The 23,820-nt window shown below is 47.9% G+C and overlaps 3 protein-coding genes across 11 annotated transcripts; 1 reads left to right on the top strand and 2 right to left on the bottom strand.

Annotated features, from left to right (window-relative positions):
* Nucleotides 1–708: 708 nt before the first annotated feature.
* ZBTB8OS (zinc finger and BTB domain containing 8 opposite strand) lies at nucleotides 709–6,754 on the bottom strand. Of its 3 annotated transcripts, none has more exons than XM_083879389.1 (8): nucleotides 6,364–6,754; nucleotides 5,225–5,407; nucleotides 4,004–4,028; nucleotides 3,335–3,456; nucleotides 3,069–3,151; nucleotides 2,758–2,810; nucleotides 2,550–2,586; nucleotides 709–1,912 (listed from the first exon to the last, which is right to left on the bottom strand). In XM_083879389.1, exons 2-8 carry the CDS (start codon nucleotides 5,310–5,312, stop codon nucleotides 1,826–1,828), a joined length of 495 nt encoding a protein of 164 aa, XP_083735515.1. In that variant the 5' UTR covers nucleotides 5,313–5,407; nucleotides 6,364–6,754; the 3' UTR covers nucleotides 709–1,825. The 3 variants fall into 3 exon arrangements, with proteins under 3 accessions (XP_083735515.1, XP_083735514.1, XP_083735516.1); XM_083879388.1 differs by having other exon boundaries at nucleotides 6,452–6,754; XM_083879390.1 differs by having other exon boundaries at nucleotides 6,522–6,754.
* Nucleotides 6,755–6,949: 195 nt separating this feature from the next.
* Nucleotides 6,950–15,179, top strand: RBBP4 (RB binding protein 4, chromatin remodeling factor). 2 transcript variants are annotated; one of them, XM_083879377.1, is made up of 12 exons: nucleotides 6,950–7,060; nucleotides 8,162–8,309; nucleotides 8,595–8,740; nucleotides 9,681–9,854; nucleotides 10,490–10,605; nucleotides 10,743–10,903; nucleotides 11,325–11,451; nucleotides 11,547–11,624; nucleotides 12,809–12,885; nucleotides 13,002–13,059; nucleotides 13,173–13,283; nucleotides 14,039–15,179. In XM_083879377.1, the coding sequence occupies exons 1-12, from the start codon at nucleotides 7,045–7,047 to the stop codon at nucleotides 14,102–14,104; spliced, it is 1,278 nt and encodes a 425-aa protein (XP_083735503.1). In that variant the 5' UTR covers nucleotides 6,950–7,044; the 3' UTR covers nucleotides 14,105–15,179. The 2 variants fall into 2 exon arrangements, with proteins under 2 accessions (XP_083735503.1, XP_083735504.1); XM_083879378.1 differs by having other exon boundaries at nucleotides 6,970–7,060; nucleotides 8,165–8,309.
* Nucleotides 15,180–15,571: 392 nt separating this feature from the next.
* SYNC (syncoilin, intermediate filament protein) lies at nucleotides 15,572–21,223 on the bottom strand. Of its 6 annotated transcripts, none has more exons than XM_083879662.1 (5): nucleotides 21,067–21,223; nucleotides 20,479–20,688; nucleotides 18,516–19,788; nucleotides 17,201–17,325; nucleotides 15,572–16,145 (listed from the first exon to the last, which is right to left on the bottom strand). In XM_083879662.1, exons 1-5 carry the CDS (start codon nucleotides 21,108–21,110, stop codon nucleotides 16,082–16,084), a joined length of 1,716 nt encoding a protein of 571 aa, XP_083735788.1. In that variant the 5' UTR covers nucleotides 21,111–21,223; the 3' UTR covers nucleotides 15,572–16,081. The 6 variants fall into 6 exon arrangements, with proteins under 6 accessions (XP_083735788.1, XP_083735791.1, XP_083735793.1 ...); XM_083879665.1 differs by having other exon boundaries at nucleotides 18,611–19,788; XM_083879667.1 differs by having other exon boundaries at nucleotides 19,005–19,788.
* Between the last annotated feature and the right edge of the window lie 2,597 nt (nucleotides 21,224–23,820).

The following is a 23,820-nucleotide window of genomic DNA, read 5'->3' as shown; positions in this document are numbered from 1 at the left end:
GTTAAAATTTAACCACATAAATTTATTTTCTCATCTTTTAGAGAGCTGGGCTAAAGAAAGGCTGCCCTCAGTTCCTACATCAATCCTCCCCACAGGCCCAGCCGCTCACTAACCTCCTCACAGTCCCCACATGCTGCTCAACTCCCCAAAACTGTCCCTAAGCCCCAGAACCCACCTCCCCACAACCCCTCAGCACCCATACCCATCTCCCCACAGCCCTAGGTCAGTCCCTCAGTGTCCATCTCCCCACAGCCACTGACCCACAGCTCAGTCCCTCAGTCAGTGTCCATCTCCCCACAGCCACTGACCCACAGCTCAGTCCCTCAGTGTCCATCTCCCCACAGCCACTGACCCACAGCTCAGTCCCTCAGTGTCCATCTCCCCACAGCCACTGACCCACCTCCCATCAGGCCGTGGAGAACAAATGCCACACCAACTCGATGCCCCATTGGATGACCGCAGACACGTGACCCAGCCAGCCAATGATGTCCCAGAGTGGGCTCTAAGGGGCTGCAATGGCGGTGCCGTCCCTGCCTTTGGGCCCTACCTGAGATAAAGAAATCCCAAGTTGTCAAAATCACATTATTTTGTACCGTTAAACTGGCATGTTGCAATTCTTACGGATAAAAAGACAGTCTGTTCTCCTTAGCCTGGAACAAAGTACAAGCACAATTCATTTATGTCCAAATTGACCGGTCAAGACCACTCACAAAGCCATTGTTTCAGTCCAAGTTTTATTTTAGCATTGAGGCTTGCTTAAAAAATAAGAGGGGTTTTATCCCTCAGTCTTTACAACAAGGAAATAAAACCATAACTATTTAAGATGACTTGATGAGACACCACAGTGAGGCATTTGGAGCATTTACAGTAACAGAGCAGGCCAGGCCTATGCTCCTCATGTTTAAATTAAATTAAAACAGCAGGTAATGCACAATTTCCATCCTGTGATTAAAAAAACCCAAACACACACTTTTGATTATTTTTGATTACTTTTGATTCAGTCAAGTCTACAATCCTTTGATGTTTAAGGATTGTCTGTATTGTTCTTTTAAAAAGACAATTAGGTTGATCCAACCAATGCTTTTTAAAAAAGACTTAGTTTTCATATGATACAGTTGGGAGTGAACCCAGGGAGAACCTGGGGCCTTTCGATTCCCTTCTACCACAGCAGCAAAGCTGCCAACTTTTTAGAGTTATTATAGGTGATAAGAGGATTCCAGATAGACAATCACATGCTTTAGGATTTCACGTGGCAATTTATTTACAGCAACTCAGCACCACCTGCTGGCATGACTTCTTTTTTAAGTAGTTTAAAAGATGTGGTGGTTTGTTTGCTTAAATAGCATAATTTTTAGGTGTCTAATTTTAAACACTCAGATTTCTCTCCCACATTGCATCTGAGCCACTGCAGCTATTTTGGGTTTATGTAATATGGAGGAGGAACATCAGCTCAGAATTAGAACATGAAATATGCAAATGAAATCAATCCAGATGAACATTATCTCCTGCCATGCTGCAAAAAGGGAGTATTTTAGTTAACAGTTCAAATTTCTGTATTTCTTACAGCCCCTAGCACGTGTATCAGCCTTAAAAGCTCACTGCCAGCATTTCTTCCAACCTGTATAAACCTCTCCTTCTCCATATCCCTCAAAACCCCAATTAATTCTTCTTATTCTCTGTCTCAGTGAAAACAGTCTGACATTCCCTGCAATTTCTCCCTTCAATTTCTGATTTTAACTAATTCCTTAGTTTTTCCATAGGGATTAGTTTTAAGGGGCTTTCACCAGATGATGACCAATATCCACTTGACCACACTCTTCTTGTTTTAAATATCAATGATAACAAAGACTTCTGGCTTTTCATCTTCACAGATCTGCATTGCTGAGTAAGTTATGGCTTTGACCTCTGTGCCCTAGAAAAGAGACACAAGCCATAGATTTTCTAAATTATATCTCTTCGACCAGTTCAGAACCCACAGTTCTCATCACTTTCCTCAAATGCTGTCCATTTTTTTCCCCAAAAAAGCTGTAACTATATTTGTTCTGATGAATAAGGAAGCTGCCACACTAATGGCCAGGCCAAATAGTGAAAAGGGAACTCTTCCCTTAATACCACAATTCCTCCTCTTATCTCTCACAGACCATCAACATTTGCTATGCTAAAAATGACACAAATCAAGACATCAGTTTTTGCTTCTAGCAGTTCTTTAGGAAAAAAAGAAAGAAGAAAAAAGCAAAAACTGACTAAGCAGAAATCTGTACCAATAGTGAGAAACCCAAACACAAATTTTGAATATAGATTGATTGTGTTGTCAACATCACAAAAATGAAGCCAATTGAGTTACTTTGTTGAGTTTTGCTAGTGCTGAGGAAATGTCATGCTCAGGCCAACAGTTTCAGGGACACATTCAGACAACCGAGCAAGAAATGAGATTTTGAGTTCAGTGGTACTTCAGCTACGTTTATATTTTGATCCCTGCAGAACTCAGAGGTCTCATTTAAAGGACACAACACCTCCCCCTAAAATGGAAAAGAGGAACCACTGCCTACCTGTGGATGCTTATTTAAAGAGAACTCTTCTCCCCACCTATAAAGTAAAAAAAAAAAAAAATAGAAGAGGTGTTGTAATTTTGGTAATATTTACCAAATGCTATAATTAGTTTCAGTGAGGAGCACAGAACAGTGAGGTTTTCTTTTAAAGCCTCAAAGGAAGCAAGAAAACTGCAGAATCCATTTTCAGACAATAGTTTGGGCTCACCCAATGGATCTTATTTTGAACTGCATTCGGTCAATGTGAAGCACTTTCACTTCCTGCAGAGAGTGGGAAGAGGAATGTGTCAGTCACACCTTCTACCTTCAGGCAGAAATTCCCAGTAAATCCCACTTACAAAGATTATTTTCCACTGTTTAGACACTTTCCACCAGCTCAGGTTGTCCCAAACCCTGTTCAACCTGGCCTTGTATATTTTGTGTTCCTTTTTCCCCTAAAATACCATTGCATTCAGAGCTGGGATTATCAGGGAACAGCTCTGTCCTACAAATGGAAAAAGTTGAAACCAGAACACTTACCCTGGGTATAAAAAACTCATCAGCACTGAATTTATACAGCCATTCATCCAGAAAGTGGAAGAGAAGAGACAACAGGTCATGCCCTGTGTGGCAGAATCAGAGATTGTCTCAACAAAAACATTTTTAAGAACACCTCAGATGTACAGGAGATTCAGGTAATGATGCCTAATTATATTTTAATTAACTGCACTAAGGCAGGGTCTAAAGATTGAGATTTTTTGTATATTTCTCCCCCTCATAACACTCCACAGAAGTGTAGTCCTCACCTTCTGCCTGTACCTCCACTGTATCCACAGGTTCCACAGTGCCTGTGTCCGTCATGTAGCCAAACATGGCCATGGCACATTGCTCAAAGGCTTCTTCCAACGTGTCTCCCCAGGCATGGAGCCTAAAAACACATGAAATAATCACTGGAATGTAATACTGGATCACAACAAAAAGAAACAGCCACATGCAGGTGAGCAATCAGAAGATGGGAGTTCAGGCAGAGGAGGTGAACAAGCAAAAAACACTTGGTTTTTCTAGGAGAAGTTTGTCAGAAGAGTTTTGTGGGAGAATGTGGAAAATTAAATGTTTTACCAGCCAGCAAGAAAGTTCTTTCCTAACTTGGTTAATTGGTGTCTATAAAAGTAAACCACACAGAAGAAATTTTGTTTAAAAGGATGCGATTAAAAGGAGATTTCAAAAGACATTTCCAAGTAACACAGGGGCTTAGTCAGAAGCACTACAGAAATACTAAAAAGGAAACTAAACATAATTCTATGGTGTCCCAAAAGCAGGAACAAAATTCACCACCAAAGCACTCAGTGAGTGACATTTCAGAGCTCCACAAGGTGTTACAGCTGCAAAGTATCCCTGGCTGTTACCCCAGGCTTAAAGCAGTGTAAGAAATAACCAATTTGTCACCCTGAGAAATCCCAGCTGCCCACACTTACTGCACGTCTGCTGTGTGATCCAAATCTGAGGGGAAGCGAGAAGAAAAGGAATGATGTCACCAAAAGTATTTATAACATGAGGATTGAAAAAAAGATAACATAAATATCTGATTTTCTAACAAAACATTTTTGCATTCATGTGCAGAAGTGATAAATCAATTTTGTTGTATATTAAAAAAACTTGGCACAAGTGAAATTTTGGATTATTTCTGCCCCCCCCCCCAAAAATCCCCTGTTTGATGTGATTATGTCAGTGCAGGGTTTGGCTGTTGTAACCCAACAGGCTTCCACAAGTTAACAGCAATAAAAAGAAACTTTCACCAGGAGTAAAGAATTTGTGCTGAAGTCTGCAGGACTGAAAATTATTCATGCAGAAGATGAGATTTGCAAATACTTCCAGCTCAGTGAGGAAATCTACCTGTCCACACCCAAAAGCAGCCATTATGCAAAGAGAAGAATTTAAAACATAGGATGGAATATAAAATAGAAGGCAAACTTTACTCCTGAAGCATGATTAACATCCCATTTATCCGGTTGTACATGAACCTCATTTATATTTATTCAGAGGAATGAAAGCGATGCAAAATTCCAGCAGAACTAAGTTGGGATGTGAAATAAATGCTCACTTCAACTGAAAATTTGTTCTGGTGCTTTTTAACGAGATCACAGACTATTAAAGGGTTCTCAACAACGGTCTCTAAAGCAAACAAATTCCTTTGGATGCAAAAGAGGGATAAAACCTCCTCCAGTTCTGCAAACTGCATGGCTGTTGTGGTGTGTCACCTTATTACTGCACTTCTACCAAATAAAGATCTGAACACAGCCTGAAAATATTAATTCTAACAGAGATAACAGACACAGTCCCTCCAGACAGACCCCAGTGACACAAAAACTGGCCCCCACATCCTCTTAGGAGACATTCCAGGGGTGGGGAAAGGTAGAGATCATCATCTTTAAGTAGAGTAAAAACACCACATACAAGACCAGCACACTTTTGAATGTCTCTTCCTGCATGAGAGGCAGAAAAATTGCTAAGAAATGGCTCAGAAGAGGAAATGTTTTCAGGGTGAGACTTAAATAATTAATTTCCATCATGATTTTTTTTCAGAATGATGAACAAAATTGGTTTCTCATTTCTCTATTTCCTGTTACCTTCCTTGCCCTCACAACGGCACTATCACAACCATCATGGTAACATTAAAAAATATTAAAAATACTCACATTCATATTTCTTGCAGAGAGGGGGGTACTTGGCTTTCACAGCCTTCTGCTCCTCAGTCAGGTTGTAATCCCTGTCCTCGGCTGCCATCGCTGAGGGCTCCACAGGAATCCCTCCCTTCCCGGTGCTGGGGACGATCCGGGAATTCTCCCTCACTTCCTGGTTTCCCCACGGAGTGATTCAACCTGTGGAGAACAGGGAGGATTCCTCTCAGTGCTAAAAATTCGTGTAGTTTCAATTGTTTTGTGTCAAACTGGGAGATGAGGAAGTTGGGAGTTCAATCCCACAGCCAGCAGACCCAAGGGAAAATATTCCTTATGGGAATTGTGGACTTTGGCCTTTTCTGGGAGGAACTGTGTTTCTTCTTCCTTGTATACACTGAGCATTCTGTTAATTCACAAATAATCAAACACAGCCCTGATGGGAACAGCTGTAGAGTGAATTAAATTCCCATCCTTTAAGTTAATTTGAATTTTCTAATTATTTTTTGAGGGTACACCATCCATCTGAAGTGTCACTGCTCCCAAAAACCCCTGATATGACCTTAGAAAGGATTTTTTTCAGGAAAAAGCTTGTATTCTCTCAGGACAAAGATTACATTTAAACCTCCAGACATCAAAGCAAGTATGGGGCAAATCCAGCTGTCACCTGAGTGCAAGGGGGGTCTTGTGGTCCTTTTCTGGCTGATTTTTAAAATAAAACAATAAAAAATAAACCCCTAAAGAATTGTATTAACTCCCCCATTTAAAAGTCAGATTCTCACACCCGATCTTGTAAATTACTGTTTTCCTGTTCATTTGTAAATCCAACAGACACAAACTGAAGAACCCAATCAACTTCAGGCTAATTAATTTTCCTCTCCAGATTTCCAGACATCATAACCATTCCTCAATATTTTTTGTGCATTATGAGACTTATCCACAGCTGAACCCAACGTTTCCCCAAACAATGCAAATAATTTAAAGGTGTCCTTTAATTTTTACAGAGTTGTTTCTTACTCCAAGGCTTAGAAACAAAACATTTCCAGTTTGTAATTTCAGGTAAATATCGGGGCGTATTGCAAAGAGAAATCTGAAATTGAGAACTAGGGGTACCTCTTGAGGAATAAACTCAAATATTGATTTGATATTTGATTTTAAACCTGTTAAGCCTCAATTGTGGACAGTCAGGTCCCAGGTTACCCTCAGCAGCCGACCAGAACCAGCAAACATTCGGCCTCTAAAACTCACCGCGGCACTGGATTGTGGAAAAAGGGAATATATTCGTGATTACAGATAATTAATAACACGCCGAGGATACCCGATGGTGTCAGGGCGGCCCTGGAAGAAGACCTCGGCCCACACATGCACCGGTCCGGTCCGGTCCCGCCCCCATACGCCTTGCCCACAGCTGTGGTGACAAGAGGAACCGCAACCACCGGTTCTTCCAAATCAGGGACCGGGAGCAAAGACCAGGAACGGACCCCGAATCCGCCGCCCCTCCGAGCGGGGCGCGGCCCCTTTAAGAGCGCGTTGAGGGTGCTCCGGAAAATGGCGGCTCCGGGGGGGGGGAACCTGCCCACGTGACTACGGCGCGCGCTCCCATCCCTGCCCCCTTGCCCTCCGCCGATTGGCCGCCTCCTCCCGACGGCGGGCGCTGATTGGGCGGCGTTGGCGCGCGAAGGGGTGCGCGGCGCCGGCAGCCGCACGCAGCGGGGGCAGGAAACAATAGACGGGAGCTGCGGCCGGAGGGGTCGGAGCAGCGAGCGCAGGAATCGTCCGTCCGCCTCGCCCAGCCCGCCCCGCCTCGCTCCCCGTGGCCGCCGCGCTCCCCCCGCCTCGCCATGGCGGACAAGGAAGGTAAAGGCTCTGTATGGGCGGCGCGGCCTCCGCCGTGAGGCGCGGGGTGCCCCCTCCCCCCCCCGTTACGGCGTGAGGGGAGCGGGGCGGTGCCGCCAGGGGGCGCGCGGGGCCTGAGGGCCCCCCCCGGTTATGGCCGCCGCTGCCTCCCCGTGCCCGCGGCACCAATCGGGGAGAGCGGCCCGGGCCGGGACCCTCTGCCCGGTCCTGTAGCCTTAGGAGGGGGTTTGGGAGGCCCGGGTCGTGCCCTGCGAGGGGAGCGGGCAGACAAAGAGGTGTTACCGGCCGCTGCCCTGAGGGTGCCCCCGGTTTGGTGGGGCGCCTCCGTTTCGTGGGTGAGCTCCCGTTCCGTGGGGCTTCTCCCCTTCCGTGGGCGAGCTCCTGTTCCTTTGGGGTGTCCCCGTTCCCTAGAGGTGTCCTCGTTCCATGGGGGCGTCCCGTTTCCGTGGGTGAGCTCCCCCACGTCTGCCCGTCGCCTTCTCCTCTACACCGGAGGCTGGTGACAGATGGGCCGAGAAAGTGTTTAAGAACGACACGGCAGCATAAGGAGCCTTGGAAAACTGGATTCTGGGAGCAAGTAGTTCAAGGCTGCACCCAGACCGGTCTGTTAAACGGCAATTGCTGGATCTCCTGCGTTTAAACATCATTACAGGTCCGAGTTTTACCTCCCTGTGCACTAAGTCTTCAAATTTTATTGTGCTGTCTAACAATATCATCATCAAATAATCTCAGAATGGATTGGGGGCTGGAAGGAGCCTTAAACTCATCCCATTTCACCCCTGCCATGGTCAGGGACACCTTCCACTATCCCAGGCTGCTCCAAGCCCTGTCCAGCCTGCCTTGGAACACTTCCAGGGATGAAGTTTGACATAGTTAATATTAATATCCAGAGAAAAGGATTAACATGTGCAACAGGAGATTTTTTAAAACTATTTAATAACTATTCAAATAGAGCAAGTAGCAAACTGGGGTGTGATTGATGCACTTGACTCTAATCCATTCCCTGCCCACAGTGCTGTGTGTCTGTGAATACATTTATAAATAATTAATTGTGTGTATTTCTTAAAAACAAACCAACCAAACAAAAAAACAACATTTCAGCAGCCTTTGATGATGCAGTGGAAGAGCGCGTGATCAACGAGGAATATAAAATATGGAAAAAGAACACCCCCTTCCTGTATGATTTGGTGATGACCCATGCCCTGGAGTGGCCCAGCTTGACTGCTCAGTGGCTTCCTGATGTCACAAGGTAAAGGGACCCTTTTGCTCTCTTTTTAAAGCAGAATAAACAGCAAATCCAGGATTATGCTGAGCCTTTTAGGTTGAGATCACAGAATCCCAAACTGGTTTGGGCACAAAGGGACCTGAAATCTCATCCAGGGCCACCTTCCACTATCCCAGGCTGCTCCAATTCCTGTCCAACCTGGGACACTTCCAGAGATGTGGCAGCTGCCAACTTCTCCTGTGCCAGGACCTCCCCATCCTCACAGGGAAGAAATTTTGTGATCTTTGTTTTGTTTCTCTTCCTCTGCAGACCTGAAGGCAAAGATTTCAGCATCCACAGGTTGGTGCTGGGCACCCACACCTCAGATGAACAAAACCATCTGGTGATTGCGAGTGTGCAGCTGCCCAATGACGATGCCCAGTTTGATGCTTCCCACTATGACAGTGAGAAAGGAGGTGAGAGCCTAAAAAAGGGGATTTTAACCTTTTTTCCCATCCTTTCTCAACAGAAAATTTGTCTTTCCCTAAAGTTCAGGCAGCAAAGTTGAGTTTTTACTTCTAAAATAATTTATTTCTAAATGGAGCCTCCTTAATAGACAAATAGTCTGTTTCTTGAATGTCTTGATAATCTAATGATAGAAACAGAAGGTGGAGGTTAATTGCAAAAATATTTTTGTGTGGGAAAACCTCTCCCTTCCCTATTTCTCAGGAACTGACCTTGAATCCCAAAGGATTCCCAGCAGTGCTTTTATTTGGTATTTTTATTACCACATTGGTAAAGTCATGCAAAAATTTTTTACGCAAGTGTAAAGAATGTTTTTTCTATAAGAGGAGTGTAACATTTCAAACATTCTTCATTTGTCTCTGAGTTCTGCTGCCTGATTGGGGTGAAATTGTGTTTTATTCCATGTATCAGACTAGAATTTGATGCTTGGTAATCATTGTGGCTGTCTCAAGTTAGACATTTCTCCTGTTTGCTTGGCTGAATCAGTCTTTCCACCTGGTGAAAGTCCTTCATGATCCAATGTTTGCTCTTCATTTTACAGGAAGTTTGGATTGTGCAATGAGTATTCTGATCTTTGGGCTTTGTAAAGTTATTTATGAGCACAGGGCTGTCTAATAAATACTTGTTTCTATTCTCTTTTAGTAATTCTCAAAAAGATTTTAAATTAATTTTAAAATAATCCAGAACTCTTTTTTTTCCCCCAAATTTGCAGTTTTATGAATTATTCAGTTATTTTATGTATGAAAATAGAGGACAAGCTGTGTCACAATCCTAAAATTGGAATTTTTACCACAACTTGGTCTATTCTGAGAGCTTTTTAGCAAAGCTTGAAACAACTCTTTGTGCCTTGTTCTGAAACTGACTTATCATTCACAACTCTCTTATTCCTAGAGTTTGGAGGCTTTGGCTCAGTAAGTGGAAAAATTGAAATTGAAATCAAGATAAACCACGAGGGAGAGGTGAACAGAGCCCGTTACATGCCCCAGAACCCCTGCATCATCGCCACCAAGACTCCGTCCAGCGACGTCCTGGTCTTTGATTACACCAAACACCCCTCCAAACCAGGTCTGTGCCTCAGAGACCACCCAGCTCATTCCCCAAGGGTTAAAGAGGTTAAAAAATGGTGCGGGTTGCCCCTTATTTGGGATTTTAGGGCCAAGTGGGTGTTTATTCAAGAGGTTGTTTTGTATGAAGTTTAAACAGGTGTGTCCAAATGCATCCTTGGAGAAGGAAACCTTTTCCTGTATTTCCACTGCTTGTTTTGTCAGCTCACTGTGAGGTGTTTGAGGTGGTAGAAGATGGATTTTTTGGAAACTAGGATTGATTTGGTGGGTAGCTGAGCTATTCCCCTGATACCCTGTAAATATATTAACAGTCATTTACCTATGAACTCCTCGAGATTGTTTAAAGTAACTCCTTTTGCCACTCATGAGGAGGACCAGGAGCGCCTTCCTCGCTTTAAAAGTGCAGCTGGGAGTTGATGAGAGGAAGAAAAATATCCCACCTTCTGTTTCTGGGTGTTCAGGAGTTTTTTAAGCAGTAACAGCTGAGCTGCTGTTCCTCCCTCCAGCTGCAACTCAGGCCAAAGCGTGGAAATGGCAACTGGGTTAAACTAAAGTTAAATAAACTTAATGCCAGCTATTGCAGGATGTGCTGGGAATGATTCCAGCCACTGGAATCCTTGCCCTGCCTTGTTCCAGATCCTTCTGGAGAGTGCAACCCGGACCTGCGTCTCCGTGGGCACCAGAAGGAGGGATATGGGCTGTCCTGGAACCCAAACCTCAGTGGGCACTTGCTGAGTGCTTCTGATGATCATGTGAGTGCTTGGAGCACAGCTGGGCTAAACCTGCACTTGCTGTGCCTTGGGAAGATTAAAAACATCCTTGCTTTGAGGGGAGAGGAGGGAAAGAGAGTCTAAAGATGTAACTTTTTGGCATTTTTGGTGTTTTAAAGACCATTTGCTTGTGGGATATCAGCGCTGTTCCCAAAGAAGGCAAAGTGGTGGATGCCAAGACCATCTTCACGGGACACACAGCAGTGGTGGAGGATGTATCCTGGCACCTGCTCCATGAATCCCTATTTGGATCTGTTGCTGATGACCAGAAGCTCATGATGTAAGTGTAGGAACCCTTTCACAAATTGTTTGTGCCCCTCAGACTTTCTCATCTCCACAGTAAGTGAAATGGGATATAAACTGTCACTAGATGGACATGAGAGAACTACACTCATACAGCCAGGTTGTAAGAGAAAAAAAAAGGAGAGGATTTATTTTTTCCTCTGGTTTATATAGACCCTGGACAATGGCCTGGGATTAGAGAATGAAGGTTGCCACCTCTCCAGCTCCACTGGTCAAACTAGAATTCTATCAATTGTCCTTCTTTCAAAGAAGAATGCACAATTTTCTAAACATCACTTTTTGTTTATCTTAAAGTCCCCAAAAAACTTCAGTACAAAAAAAAAATACAAACATCAGAAGGCTGAAAAAGATCAGGGCGACCGATAAACCTTTTTTAATTCCATGTTTTCCCTTCTCAGCTGGGACACCAGGTCAAACAACACCTCCAAACCCAGTCATTCCGTGGATGCTCACACAGCTGAGGTGAACTGCCTCTCTTTCAACCCCTACAGTGAGTTCATCTTGGCCACAGGATCAGCTGATAAGGTATCTCTGCCTGCCTCTTGGAAGGTCCTTGCTCACCTTCTGGGGTGATGTAGATACTGGTTACTTTAACAAATTTTTTTTTTTTTTTTCCCTAGACTGTTGCTCTATGGGACTTGAGGAACCTAAAACTGAAGCTGCACTCCTTCGAATCCCATAAAGATGAAATATTTCAGGTATAAAAAAAAGTTGTTATCTTTTATCCTCACAGACTTAGTTCTAGTCAGTAGCCTGGAATAGAAAAGTAATTTTTCCACAATGTTTCTGCACTTAGACTCATGTTCTATTCTTTTATCTGCTTAAACTTCTCTGTGTGTTGTTGTGGGGCTGCAGAGCTCCAGTACAGAAAGAGACTCCAGAAAAGGATCAGGGAAATGCTCCGGAGCTTTAACCACAGTAGAAGGATGAAATGGTAGCAGTGCAGAGTCCATTAAATTATTCATGACAGCACATTGAAGCAGGAGGCCCAGGGAAATGGCTGCAGTGTTTCCATCTCCTCAGCTTGGTCCTGCAGGAAGCTTTTAACACTCTCTGACAAAAGATAATTGCTGATTTTACTGCTGTAAATAGAGAATGTTCACATCATGGGCAGCACCTGCTTAGCAGATTAAATATTTCCATCTCCAACTTGTGCCTTAATAAGAGGAAAAATATGTAGAGGTGGTGTTTTTTGTTTGTTTGTTTGTTTGGTGGTTTTTTTTTTTGGTGTTTTTTTGGTGTTTTTTTTTTTTTTTTTTTTTTTTTTTGGTTTTTTTTTGGGTTTTTTTTGGTTTTTTTTTGTTTTTTTTGTTTTGGTTTTTTTTGGTGGAGGGATTATCAGTTCAGACTGTGTTATGTCTAAATAAAATTTTGGAATCCTGAAATACCACCTTAGTGTGCAGAATTCTGTGTTCCTTCCTAATCCTGTGATCCTATTATAAGTGGTGTGTTCTGGAGAGCTTTATCTCCAGCAGAAGCAGTAAATGTGAGCTTTTGGGCAGTTAAGCTTAATTACAGTGATTTCTTTTCATGTGAGAGCTGTGCCTACTGCTGAAGGAATCCGTGGGTTCTATTTGTGCAATCCTTATTAAGATAAGGAGCAGCCAGTACCCTTGGGAGCTGTTTGCACTTGGAAACACGTGGGTTTTGTTAGAGGGAAAGTTCCAGGTGGCACCTTTTTGGTGAAATGTCTCTTGTTTTTGTGTGTTCGAACATTCACAGTTCTTCCTGTGATAAATGTTATTTACGCATATTTGCTTTGTTATCAATTTGAGGTTTTGTGTACAAAATGAAGGTTGGGTTCTTTCAGGGTACAAAGTGAAGTGTTGGGAATGTTATAAAGCTCCTCAAAACCCACTTTTAAATTTATCCCTGTCTGCAGGTTCAGTGGTCTCCCCATAATGAAACCATCCTGGCCTCCAGTGGCACAGACCGCAGGCTAAATGTTTGGGACTTGAGGTAAATCCCAAATTCCTCAAAAAATTACTAAATTACTGGTTAATTTCATCACACCTAAAAAAAAACCCAAAAAACAAATCAAACAACCAAACCAATCCCCACTTTTTTTTTTTCAGTAAAATTGGAGAGGAGCAATCCCCTGAAGATGCTGAGGATGGTCCCCCAGAGCTGTTGGTGAGTCTTTTCACTCTCACTAATTATTTTCACCTATTACTCACCCTGCAGTGCAAATTTCAAACCATTCATCTTTTTTTTTTTTTTTTTTTTTTTTTTTTTGCCAATCCCAGTTTATCCATGGTGGTCATACTGCAAAGATCTCGGATTTCTCCTGGAATCCCAATGAGCCCTGGGTCATTTGTTCTGTATCAGAAGATAATATCATGCAAGTCTGGCAAATGGTGAGTTTGGGGAGGTGCAGGTGGGTGATGGTGTTGAAATTCCTGGATTTCAGCATTCCTGCTTTTATTTACAGCCCTCAGAATTACCCAGGTTTGAAGCACTACTGAAATCTTGAAGAGGCAGTGAAATCCCATTTAGCTTTGGCCAGGGCAATTGTTTCCAAATTCTCAGATGTTTTGTATTAAAAAAAAACCAAAACGTGGAAGTGCTGGTGCAGAAGGAAATTTTTCCCTTCTGTGTTTGAGAACCAAGGATGAAATTGAGGTTTCTGTATTATTGTCTTAAAGAATATTTGAGATTTCATACTCCAAAGATGAAAAGGGTGCTGCTAAACAGGAGCAGTTTGCTGACCCCTACATTTCCAGCTGTTGGAGGTTTTGGAAAACAATCTTGACCTTCTACAAGACCATTTTCTTAAATTGTTTGTTTGTTTGTTTATCTCTAAGTTTTGTTCTTGGCAGCTTTCTCTGTAGTTCTTTTAGAAAGTGCTGCTGAGTAGAGGATCTACAAAATAAATACTTGAAAAGCTTTTTTCAGTCTTGCAGTGGACTCTCCTTTAGCAGATTCCTTTTTACAGGATGTTTTTTGAGACTTGGATTTATGTATAAGGTTGTGTTGCTGCTTTAATATTAATGGGATCAGGGATGGGTGATCCATATCTGCAAATAATAAAAATGAGCAGCACTTCTTGGGGGTGGAATCTGTCCAGAGGGGTGCAAAATGCTCCCTCAGTGTCTCCATCCCTGTCTTGCAGGCAGAGAACATCTACAACGATGAAGATCCTGAAGGAAGCGTGGATCCAGAAGGTCAAGGATCCTAGATGGCAACTTCTCCCTGTTTATAGTCTTTTCTCCTTCTCTTCCCTCTCAGCCCTGATATTGACTTAACACTGGTTTTGAGACACACATGTAGACTTTGTGTTCAGCCATCCTCCTGTAGGCTTTTCCACCCACACACTGAGAACCAGCGCCCAAAAACTAAAAGGGCTCAGCCCCCCTCAGCCAGGTCCCTGCTGTGTCTCCTTGACAGAATTCCTACAGGAGCCACCTTTATTGGTCTTGCTGTCCCTTTTTAACTGCCTTCATCACACAGCAAGCTGGGGATTAGTTTTTTTTCTCTCTCTTTCTATTGCTCCAGCCACAGGCTTTTACCTAATTTAAACAAAAGTTAAATTGGCAGAGCTGCCCAAGTGGGCTTGAGCCAACAGAGATGATCCAAGTGTTAATCCCCTGACAGCTCCGAAATGGTGTGGAAGATCTTGTCCTCCTCAGTACAACTCAGAAGCCTTGGAATTCTTTTAGTTATCTGTACCTTGTGGCTTTTTTCTGCCTTTGCAGATAGAAGACTTGCAAGTTCTAACTTGAACTGAAGTTTCTCTTTTTTTTTTTTTTTTTTTTTTTTTTTTTTTTTTTTTTTTTTTTTTTTTTTTTTTTTTTTTTTTCTGTCTGTCCTGGCAGTTCTGGGTTTTTCATTCCTTCCTTTCCCTTTCCTCCCTCCTGCTGGTTTGGATTCATTAGCTATTCCTGCAGAGCCTCCTTCACTTCCCATGTTTTTTGCTCTATTGTGTGTTTCTTGAGCTGTGTTTTCACATAATGTTTCTTTCCTTTCTGTGAAATGGTTTTTTAAAAACTCGAGGGAGCCCTCAAGTTGTTAAAAGGTGTTTGTACCAACGGATGACCCCGGTGCCCTGAACAGCCTTGGCAGCTGGTGGAAAACAAATGAAAATATGGATGGGACTACTTTTTTTAGGAGTTTAGTCCTTGACCACAAGGTCCTGCACGTCTTCCACTCGGGTGTCCAGTGCCACCAGCAGCCTGTTACTCTCCATCTCCTCATGACTAATTGCGTGTAAGTTCTTCAGTTGGAATAAAGTTTTTCTACGTAAACGCTGCCAAGTTTGGGGAATTTTGTGCTGTTTCTGCATTTTTACTACTTTGTTGAGGGTATTTTCAGGGAGCTGAATGTGGTTTCTACCTATGTGTGTCTATGAAGTGCTGGTAGAGATTTTTTAAAAAAATTTTAAGACATCAAATTGGGTATTTCTCCCCCTCTCATTTCTGCTTTGTGAAATAAATTAATGAGCACTTGAGCCCTCAAGCAGCCACCAAATCACTGAATTGTCCTTCCCCTCAAGCCCTGCTGCTGTCTGCATTTTAACTCTGCCTTTAGCCCTCTCCACAATGGTTTTGTTGTTATCCTGCAGCATGAATTTGATACAAACACCTCGGTTTGGCAGACGAATTTGGGCTTTTGAGACGCAGCTCTGAGAGTGAAAAGGCTCCTTAAACTCTGACCTTTTATTTTCAGTGTGAGACTCGATATAAAGTGGAAACCTCTTCCCCACCACCTCCTTTCTGTGGAGCATGTCCCAGTACAGCAGAAACTCTTGAAATACAAAAGAAAATCCTCTTCAAAGGAGAAAGCTTCTCTTGCATGTAAACTTTAAAAGTCAATCCTTCCCCCCTTAACAACAGCTTCCAGAACTTTCTGTGCAGGCTTAAACAATGTGGAACAAGACAACATTTTTCCAAACACAGCAAAACATCAATCAGTTACTCCTCGCCCATATCCATTGTTTAGTACAAAGATGATTAGTTCTGCTCCTCTGGGGAAAAGCAGGTTTTTTTACTGCAAGAGCAGCAGCAGCACCTGGGGAAATACCCAGGGAAAAGGATTGTCTGGTATTCCCAGCTCCAGGCAGCTGCTGCCCATCAGGCAGGGTTAAAGCAGCATGAGGAGACATCCGTTGTGTCCCCTGTCCTCCGGTTTTTGCTACAAAGAGGAAAATTCTGTGGTTCTAACAGTCCTGCTCTGCTTTTTCTTCTGATTTACAGAGGTGGCCGTAGATTTCTAAGCAGCTCCTGTGAAGGGAGAAAGGAAATTTAGGCTATGGAATATTTACAGCAATGCTTTGGCTGGAGAAAAGAAGGAAAAAAATGTCTTTGTAGAATGGAAGAAAAAGGAATAGGGAAACACTTCAAGAAGCTCAGTCCATAGTGTTGAAAGTGTGGGCGCAGCCCAGCCCTTCCAGAGCCCTTGGCAAACAGAATTTAACAGAAGGGAATGTCATTTTTTGGTGGGAGCTTCTGGAAAAGGCAGCTCAGAGCTGCACTTAACTCTGAGCTCCCCGGAGCAAATGTGAAAACTCATTTGAAGTGAGTGAAACTCACTCCCATGGATGGTAATTTGTATATTCCAAGAGTTAAGAGACTCCAGTGCTGTATTTGGGATTAAATGTTGGGCTGTGGTATAGGAGAACCCCAGGGTGGTATTGGGATCTGGGCTGAATCCTAACTGCAGTTTGTCCCCTGAGAGCTCATCATTGTGCTTGGATTTAAAAAAAAAAAAAAAAAAAAAAAAAAAAAAAAACCACCAAACAAAAAACTTTGGGGTAGGGAATGTCCTCCTGAGGTGTGTTTGAATGAGGAGGTTTGGGTGGAGAAGGGGAAAAAAGAATGCTAAAGAAGCAGTGAGGCTGCAGAAAATGTTAAGGAGAGTGTCCAGCTGAGGCTGGAATAACAACAGCTCCAACTTGAGTGAGTAAAACAATCCACAAACTCATGGATATTTTCTGGAGCTTTGGAAATTCATGTGCAATGAAGAGCTGAGTGAAACCAGGAGAGGACAGTTCCAACACCCCCAGTGTGGCTTCCCAAAGCCAAACCTCAGCTCCTTTCCACATATTCTTAAGGAAACCACCACTTAAATTGCCACACCTGCTTCTTGGGAAGCCACTGCAGGAGTTCCCAGCAAATCTGTCTTTGCTGTTGGGCAAAGGAGCTGGAAATCCTGCTGTGCTACCAGGAAGGAAACCCAGTGCTGTCCCCCAGCTGTGCGACCCCACTGTGGGCTCTTCCCCACCATCCCTTTCCTCCTCCCAGCCCCTCTGCCCTGCAGGGGTGAGACCCAGACCCACTTGTAGATGGAGAGCTCCCGGTGGAGGCTGGTCCTGAGCTCCTCCAGCTCCTGGTTCTTGCGCTGCTGGAGCTGGACCCCGTTCTTGAGCTCCTTCAGCCTGTCCTCCAGCTCCTCCACCTGCTCCTGCAGGGACAAAATGAGTGGATCAGCTGAGGGAGGATGAGCAGTGCCCCTCACTCTCCTCAGGGATCTCCCTGTGGATGGTGCTGGTCGGGACAAGCACAGCAAGGCTCTCCCTGCCCAACTACCCTCTTTAAAAACCTCTGCAAAAAAAAGCGTGGTTTTAATACAAAGGTGGGAATTTGGGCTGGGCTGGGGCTGCCTTTTGTCCTTAGGCTTCTCCTGGGTGCTTGGTTTTGTCCCCTAAACATCTTCGTGTGTGTTTTGAGAAGCTGCCAGAGCTGTAGAAACCCATGAGTCAGAGGGAGATAAATAAGGAATTTGGGAAAAGGAAAATGTGGAAGCACACCAGGGGTCCAAGAGACCCTGAAAATCTGGGACAAGCCATGGCATGGATGTTGGTGCTTCTGATCCCCATCCCAGCAGGGAGGAGCCCGTGATGGAAGGGGAATGGCAGCTTCCAGAAACTGCTGGGCGGAGGCAGCGATTGCGAGCCGAGAACAGAGGCTGTTGAAAGGGGGGAGATTAATTGTGGAGCCTCTTTGCCAAATGTGCTCTTGGAGATATTGAATTGCCTTGTCCCTCAGGCCGAGGGGATGCCTAGCCCAGCCAGAAATAACCCTCCCAGGAGGCAGCCTGGCCTGGCCCCGGAGCTGTGGGGACATGGGTGAGACCCTTCCTGGCAGCAGGAAGGGCAGAACCTGCTCCAGCAGGAGAGAGATTTGAAAGAAAAGCCACCTGTATTTAAAACTGGCTTTTCCAAATGTCTTGGCTCAGTCCTGTGCTTGGAGGAGCTGTGGGTGCATGGTGCCTGTGCTCATCTGAGCTTTGGGAAGGAAATCCCCCATCCCTTCCACCTCATCCCTAGAGCCATTTCTGAGGGGCCAAAACCAAGTGAAAATATTCAGGAGAATCCTATTTTCCAAGCTGGGTGAAGCCCTAAGCTTTCCCCCCACCTCTCTGGGTTTGCCTTATGCCCAGGGGCTGCTGTTTCACCTGGCCCAAGCCAGGGTGTGGGATAATTTTAACTCCAACCAGCAGGAGATATTCCACATCATCTTCCCCATCCTCACCCACCCCACTCCTTCTCCAGGCACTAGAAGCAAATCCTGCAGCATCCACACTCCCTTGGACACAGAACATAACTCCCACTCTCAAAAGAGGGCAGAGTGGTGCCCTTTGAGGGCACGTACCCGGTACTGCCCGACCTCCTCATCCCTTTTCTGCTTGACCAGCACGATCTGCTCCTCCAGGCTGCGGTTTTGCAGCCTCAGCCGGCTGACCTCACCCTGCAAGGGCCTCAGGGCTTCCTTCATGCCCTGGATCTCTCCCTGCATCTCCTGCAGCGCCTTGGCCCCGGCCTCTCTCCTCTCCAGCAGCCGCAGCAGCTGGGGCTCATAGTGCTCCTCCAGCCCCCGCCGGCTCTCAGCCACGAAACTCTCAAACTCCACGGAAAGCCGGCGGCTCTCCTGCAGGTACAGGTTGTCCTGGCGGCAGGGAGGAGCCTCCAGGCGCTGCCTCAGGGCTTCCTTCTCCTTCTCACAGGTCTCTTTCAGCTGGGACAGCTCCCCTGAGAGCTGCCCGGCCTGGCTCTCCAGCTCGCCCTGGTAGGCGGCATGCTGGGAGAGGTCGTGCCGGCGGCTCTCCAGCTGGTACTGGCAGGCCACGCATTCCTTGGTCACCTTGAAGAGTTTCTGCTTGATCTGTCGGATCTCGTCCCGCAGGTTGTCCCTCTCCAGCTCCACCTTGGCCAGCAGCCTGCAGGCTGCCTGGATCTCCTCGTGGGCATGGCGGATCTCCTGCAGTGCCGGTTCCCGCAACTGGGCCAGCTCAGCGATCAGGCTGTCCCTCTCCCTCTCCAGCTGCTCCACGATCTCGATGCACTCCTGGAAATAATTCCCCAGCTCTTCCAGGGTCAGACACTGGTGCTCTGTGGCGTCGGCATCCAGAGGGCTGCCTGCTCCCTCTGTGTCCATGTCCAGTGGGATCCCTGCCCCGTCTGCATTGTCTGGGATCGCTGCCCTGTCTGTATCCATGGCCAGTGGGATCCCTGTCCCACCTTCATCCACATCCAGTGGAATCTCTGCTCCATCTGCATCCTCATCCAGTGGAATCCCTGTCCCCCCTTCATCCACATCCAATGGAATCTCTACTCCATCTGCCTCCACGTCCAGCGGGATTCCTGCCACATCCACATCCAGAGGGATCCCAGTCCCAGCTACATTTTCATCCAGTTGGGTGTTCATCCCTGGTGTGTTTTTCTCCAAGGACGGATCTCTGCTGGCAGTCTGCAGCTCCTGGCTGGGGTCTGGGCTACCCCTGTGCAGGGGTTTAGATCCATTCCCCGCTGGCTCCAGTGGAGTGTGGGGACATTCTGGGTGTGGAGCTGCTCCCTGTGGGGCTGGGGATGCTCCAGCTTCATCTAGCTGCAGCTCTGGAGAGGGCTCAGGCTGTGCCATCAGGTCCCTGGAAAGGAGAGGGGATATAAAGCAGAGCAATGAGTGTAACAGGTCTCAGCCTTTCTCCCCACCTGGTGAGACCCCAGAGCCAGGGGGGTCCCGCTGTGACCATGCCTGTGTCACCCACAGGGCTCAACGCTCTGGTGACAACTTAGGCCCAGACTGTCCAAAATAAGGAAAGAAAACCCTATTAAAACCCTATTAAAGTGTCTGACCGCCATGGAGGAGGAGTGAGTGATACAAACGCAGACCCCAAACACAAGAGCTGCTCCAGTGCCAACCTGCCAGTGTCTCCCCGGAGACACTGACCTGCCCCGTGTGGTGTGAGCACTCCCTGGAAAACTCGCTGGGATTTTAGCGGTGTGGCATAACCTCACGGCAAGGGAATGCGCTGCTGGAAAGCACAGACAGCCTCGGGGGTGACTGAGATGGAGCGAACGCCACACGCAGAGCCCCGGGGCGAGCCGAGCCGGCAGCGTCTGCAGCAGGAGCCGGCGAGCTCCGCGCTTTGCAGAGTCATCCGATCCCTCATTGTCCCTCAGCCACGGCACCTGCGGCTGTCACCACCAAACCCCGGCTCTCGCCTTCTCCCGGCTGCTTTTTTGGGGTAGGATGGAGACAAAAACACTCGGGGACGAGCCGGGGCTTTTCCTGATGCTGCCAGGAGCTCGGTGGATCGCTGGGAGGATGCTCTCACCTCTCGGCCACGCTGCTGATCTCATGTCTAGTCATTCCCGAAGGAATGAGCGCAGGCTGGCACTCACAGGCAGCCCTCGGCTCGGAGCAACGGCTTTCAGCAAAGAACTGATTTTCACCGATACTTTCTCTCCTAATAAGGCAGTTTTCGGCACTGCTGACACATCGCAGCCTCGGACTCCACGGCGGGCGGCTGGAGAAGGGGCAGCCCCTGGAAAGGTGGGGAAAGGGTTCCTCTGCCCCGTTTTTCCATGCCCTCCCCTCTGCCAGTGCTTGTTTTTCAAAGTTCTTGGATCCGCCTGGCATGGGCAGCACGGGAAGGGAGGGCTCCGTGTTGCCTCCCCAGCGGGGCGGGGGGGGGTCTCTCCCACCCCAGGGCCCCCCAAAACTCCTACGTGCCCCACGGGGACATTCCCCCCCCCGCACCTGATCGTTCCTGAGAGTCCAGGAATGCTGATCCTCACATCCCCCTATCCCATCCCTGCCCTCTCGCCTTCCCCAGCTCGCCGAGGATCCCGCACCCACGGGACCCCCCTGGGGGACCTCAACCGCTTCCTGCCCAGCCCTGCTGGCCCGGGTGGGCTCTTACCTTCCTCCCCTGGAGCCCAGCGCCGCCGGCTCTGCGCTGCACATGGGCTTAGCATGGGGCGGAGAGGGGTTATTAATAAACAGGGCTGGAAATCAGACTCCCCGGAGCAGCCGCTTCCCCCCGGCCACCGCCCGCAGTGCCAGCTGCGGGCGCTGCCTTCCTCCGCCCCGGGGAGGAGGAGGAGGAGGAGGAGGAGGAGGGCGGGGAAGGCTCGGCTCTCTGCATCCCTGGCAGAGGCAGCCGCAGGGACGGGCCGCAGCCAGCCCATATCCCTGGGGATCAATCCCCATCGCGGCCCCCGGCTGTTCCCAAACCTGATTTATGGGCGATTTATTTTGTTTTGTGGTCCCTTTCCCGTACCGCTGGAGGCTCCTTCCCTGGATCCACAGGTCCCCATCCCGCCGGGGTTCTGGGCAGGGCTGGGATGGGGATAATGAGGTGCCTCGGTGGGGTCCCCCTGGGGCTGTGGGGTTTGGTTGTGATGGGAGGGGCAATGCCAGAACATGCCCCCAAATGCCACGGCCTCATCCCGAGGATGGAATGGGATTTGTGAGGGTGCTGGTAACACAGTGCTGCACTGATTATCATCGACTTAAACACCAATATCTCGGGGGCCTTTCCACGGCCCACAAACCCACAAACCCCAGTAATGGCAGAGCACAGCCTCTGCTTCCTCTTCCGCCCATAACCCACCCCTGCCACCCTTTTCCCTCTGTTCTGGGGATGGAGAAGCTGACGTTTCTCTCTGCAAAGCCCCGTGGTGGCCGTGGTCACACTCCTGGCTGTCCTACAGCCACACTGCCCTCACCCACCTGGTTCCCCATCTCTGACCACCCACAGCTCATCCCTCCCGCGGTGCCCATCCTCATTCTTTTCACTCCGTGGATCCTAAACCCACATTTGCCCATCACATCACCAACAAATATCTATATAAAATTCCAGTTTTAGATATATTTTGCCACCTGGGCATGGGTGGATCATTCCAGGGTCACCGTTTGGCCTGGCCACCCCTGGTGTGGTGCCTCCCGAGCCTACCTCAGCCCGCTCCTGCTCCTGCCGTGCCCAGGAAGTCGGCACTCGCCTCTCAGGAAGTCTCTGCTTTAGGTGCCCCAAAAGCAGCCAGCGGAGCATACCACAGCCTGCGACACCGCCCGGTGCCACCCCGCCACTGTCACCATCACCGTCACCTTGCCCATGGCTCGCTGGCCACGGGGCTGCAGAAATCAAGTTTAAAATAACGGCGATGGGTTCATCGTTCGGTAACAGAGCTTTAAAAGGAAAAGGGAGATTTGAGTGGGGTTTTTTTTCTCTCTCTCTTTTTTGGGATCTCGTTACTTTTTTCAGCTAGACACACCTCTTTTTTTTTTTTTTTTTTTTTTTTTTTTTTTTTTTTTTTTTTTTTTTTTTTTTTTTCCATGAAGCGCCTTTATTTTTGACTCAATCAGAGAGGAATGCTGTTAATTCGCACAAGTTGGGTGTATAAGTATCTATCCAGAGCTGCCAAGGGGAGAAACCTGCGGATCCCAACAGCCTTTGTAGGGCCTGGGGGGGACAATGACAGCCGCGAGCTCGGGCTGGGGTTTATGTGATGAGCTGCCAAAGGCGGGGTGGGGAGTGAGGAGACTCAGCTGTTCCCCCTCTCCGTAAGCGGATACCCCGGCCCAGGCCCCGGTACAGGGATGTTTTGTGGATATAACCAGGCAACAGCCGGCTCCGGTGTCCCCGGTACAGCCTGGGCACAGCCGGGGCCGGGCCGCGCAGGGAGACGCCGCCGGCAGCCAACAACGTGGACTTTGCTCCGGTAAACAGAACCGGCGGGGTGTTACCGGCGCTGCCAGAGGCAAGGGAAGGGGCAGGAGAGATTTGGAGAGACGGAGCGTTGGAGATCGGGCTGTCGGGATGAGCGGCTGAGACACGGCTGAGAGGGGTCGTGGGGAGCAAAGAGCAGCTTGTGGGGCTCTTCACACTCTCTCTGGTGCCCTGGGGTTGTGTCAAACTTCCTGGTGGGTTTTTCCTTCCCGTCACGCACGCAGGTCTGCCCCAAGGGCAGGGACCCAGCGTGGCACCACTGCCACCAGCCTGGCCCTGCCAGCCCCATGCAGTCCCCACACCAGCGTAGACGGGATTTAGGAGCGGCGATCCCGGGCAGCGCTGCCGGCGCTGTGGCCTCGCTCGGTCTGTTTGCCGAGGGCGCGGGGCTGTGCCGGGGACAGCGCTGCCAGATCCGGCCCCTCGAGAGTAGGAGCTGCAATCTGATCCCAGGGGGAATGTGTGATTCATCCCTGGCTGGGAGCGCACCCAAGGAAGGATCCCGGCTCTGAGGGCAGCGCCCACTCCTGCCCTGCCCCGCCCTGGCCGGGTGAGGGGTCCCTGCATGACTCCGCCTCCTGCCTCAGTTTCCTCAGCTGAGAGCAGGGGTAGCCCCTGGAGAAGGAGGGGAGGTTGCCCAGCAGGGATGGAGGAGGAGGAGGAGGAGGAGGAAGAGGAAGAAGAGTGAAAGGTGGGCATGAGCCCAGGTGGGGCAGGGATGAAAGGGGAGCCCGAAGGCGCCGTCTGCCCCGCGGGGACATTGGGATCTCTGCGGGAGCAGAGCCAGACCGTGTCCCGGTGCCACAAGGGCCAGCGGCTCCCGTTTATCTGGGCGCTGGGTCCGGCTTTCCCTGCGGGGAGGAGGATGAGGAAACATCCCAGCGACTCTTGAGGGAGAAACAGCCCGGGGAGCAGAGGGATTGAGCAGCAGTTCCAGCTGTGGGG

The sequence above is a fragment of the Zosterops lateralis genome, assembly GCF_965231275.1.
Source record: "Zosterops lateralis genome assembly, chromosome: 28".
Lineage (NCBI taxonomy): Eukaryota > Metazoa > Chordata > Aves > Passeriformes > Zosteropidae > Zosterops > Zosterops lateralis.
This window is presented reverse-complemented; position numbering and strand designations above follow the sequence as displayed.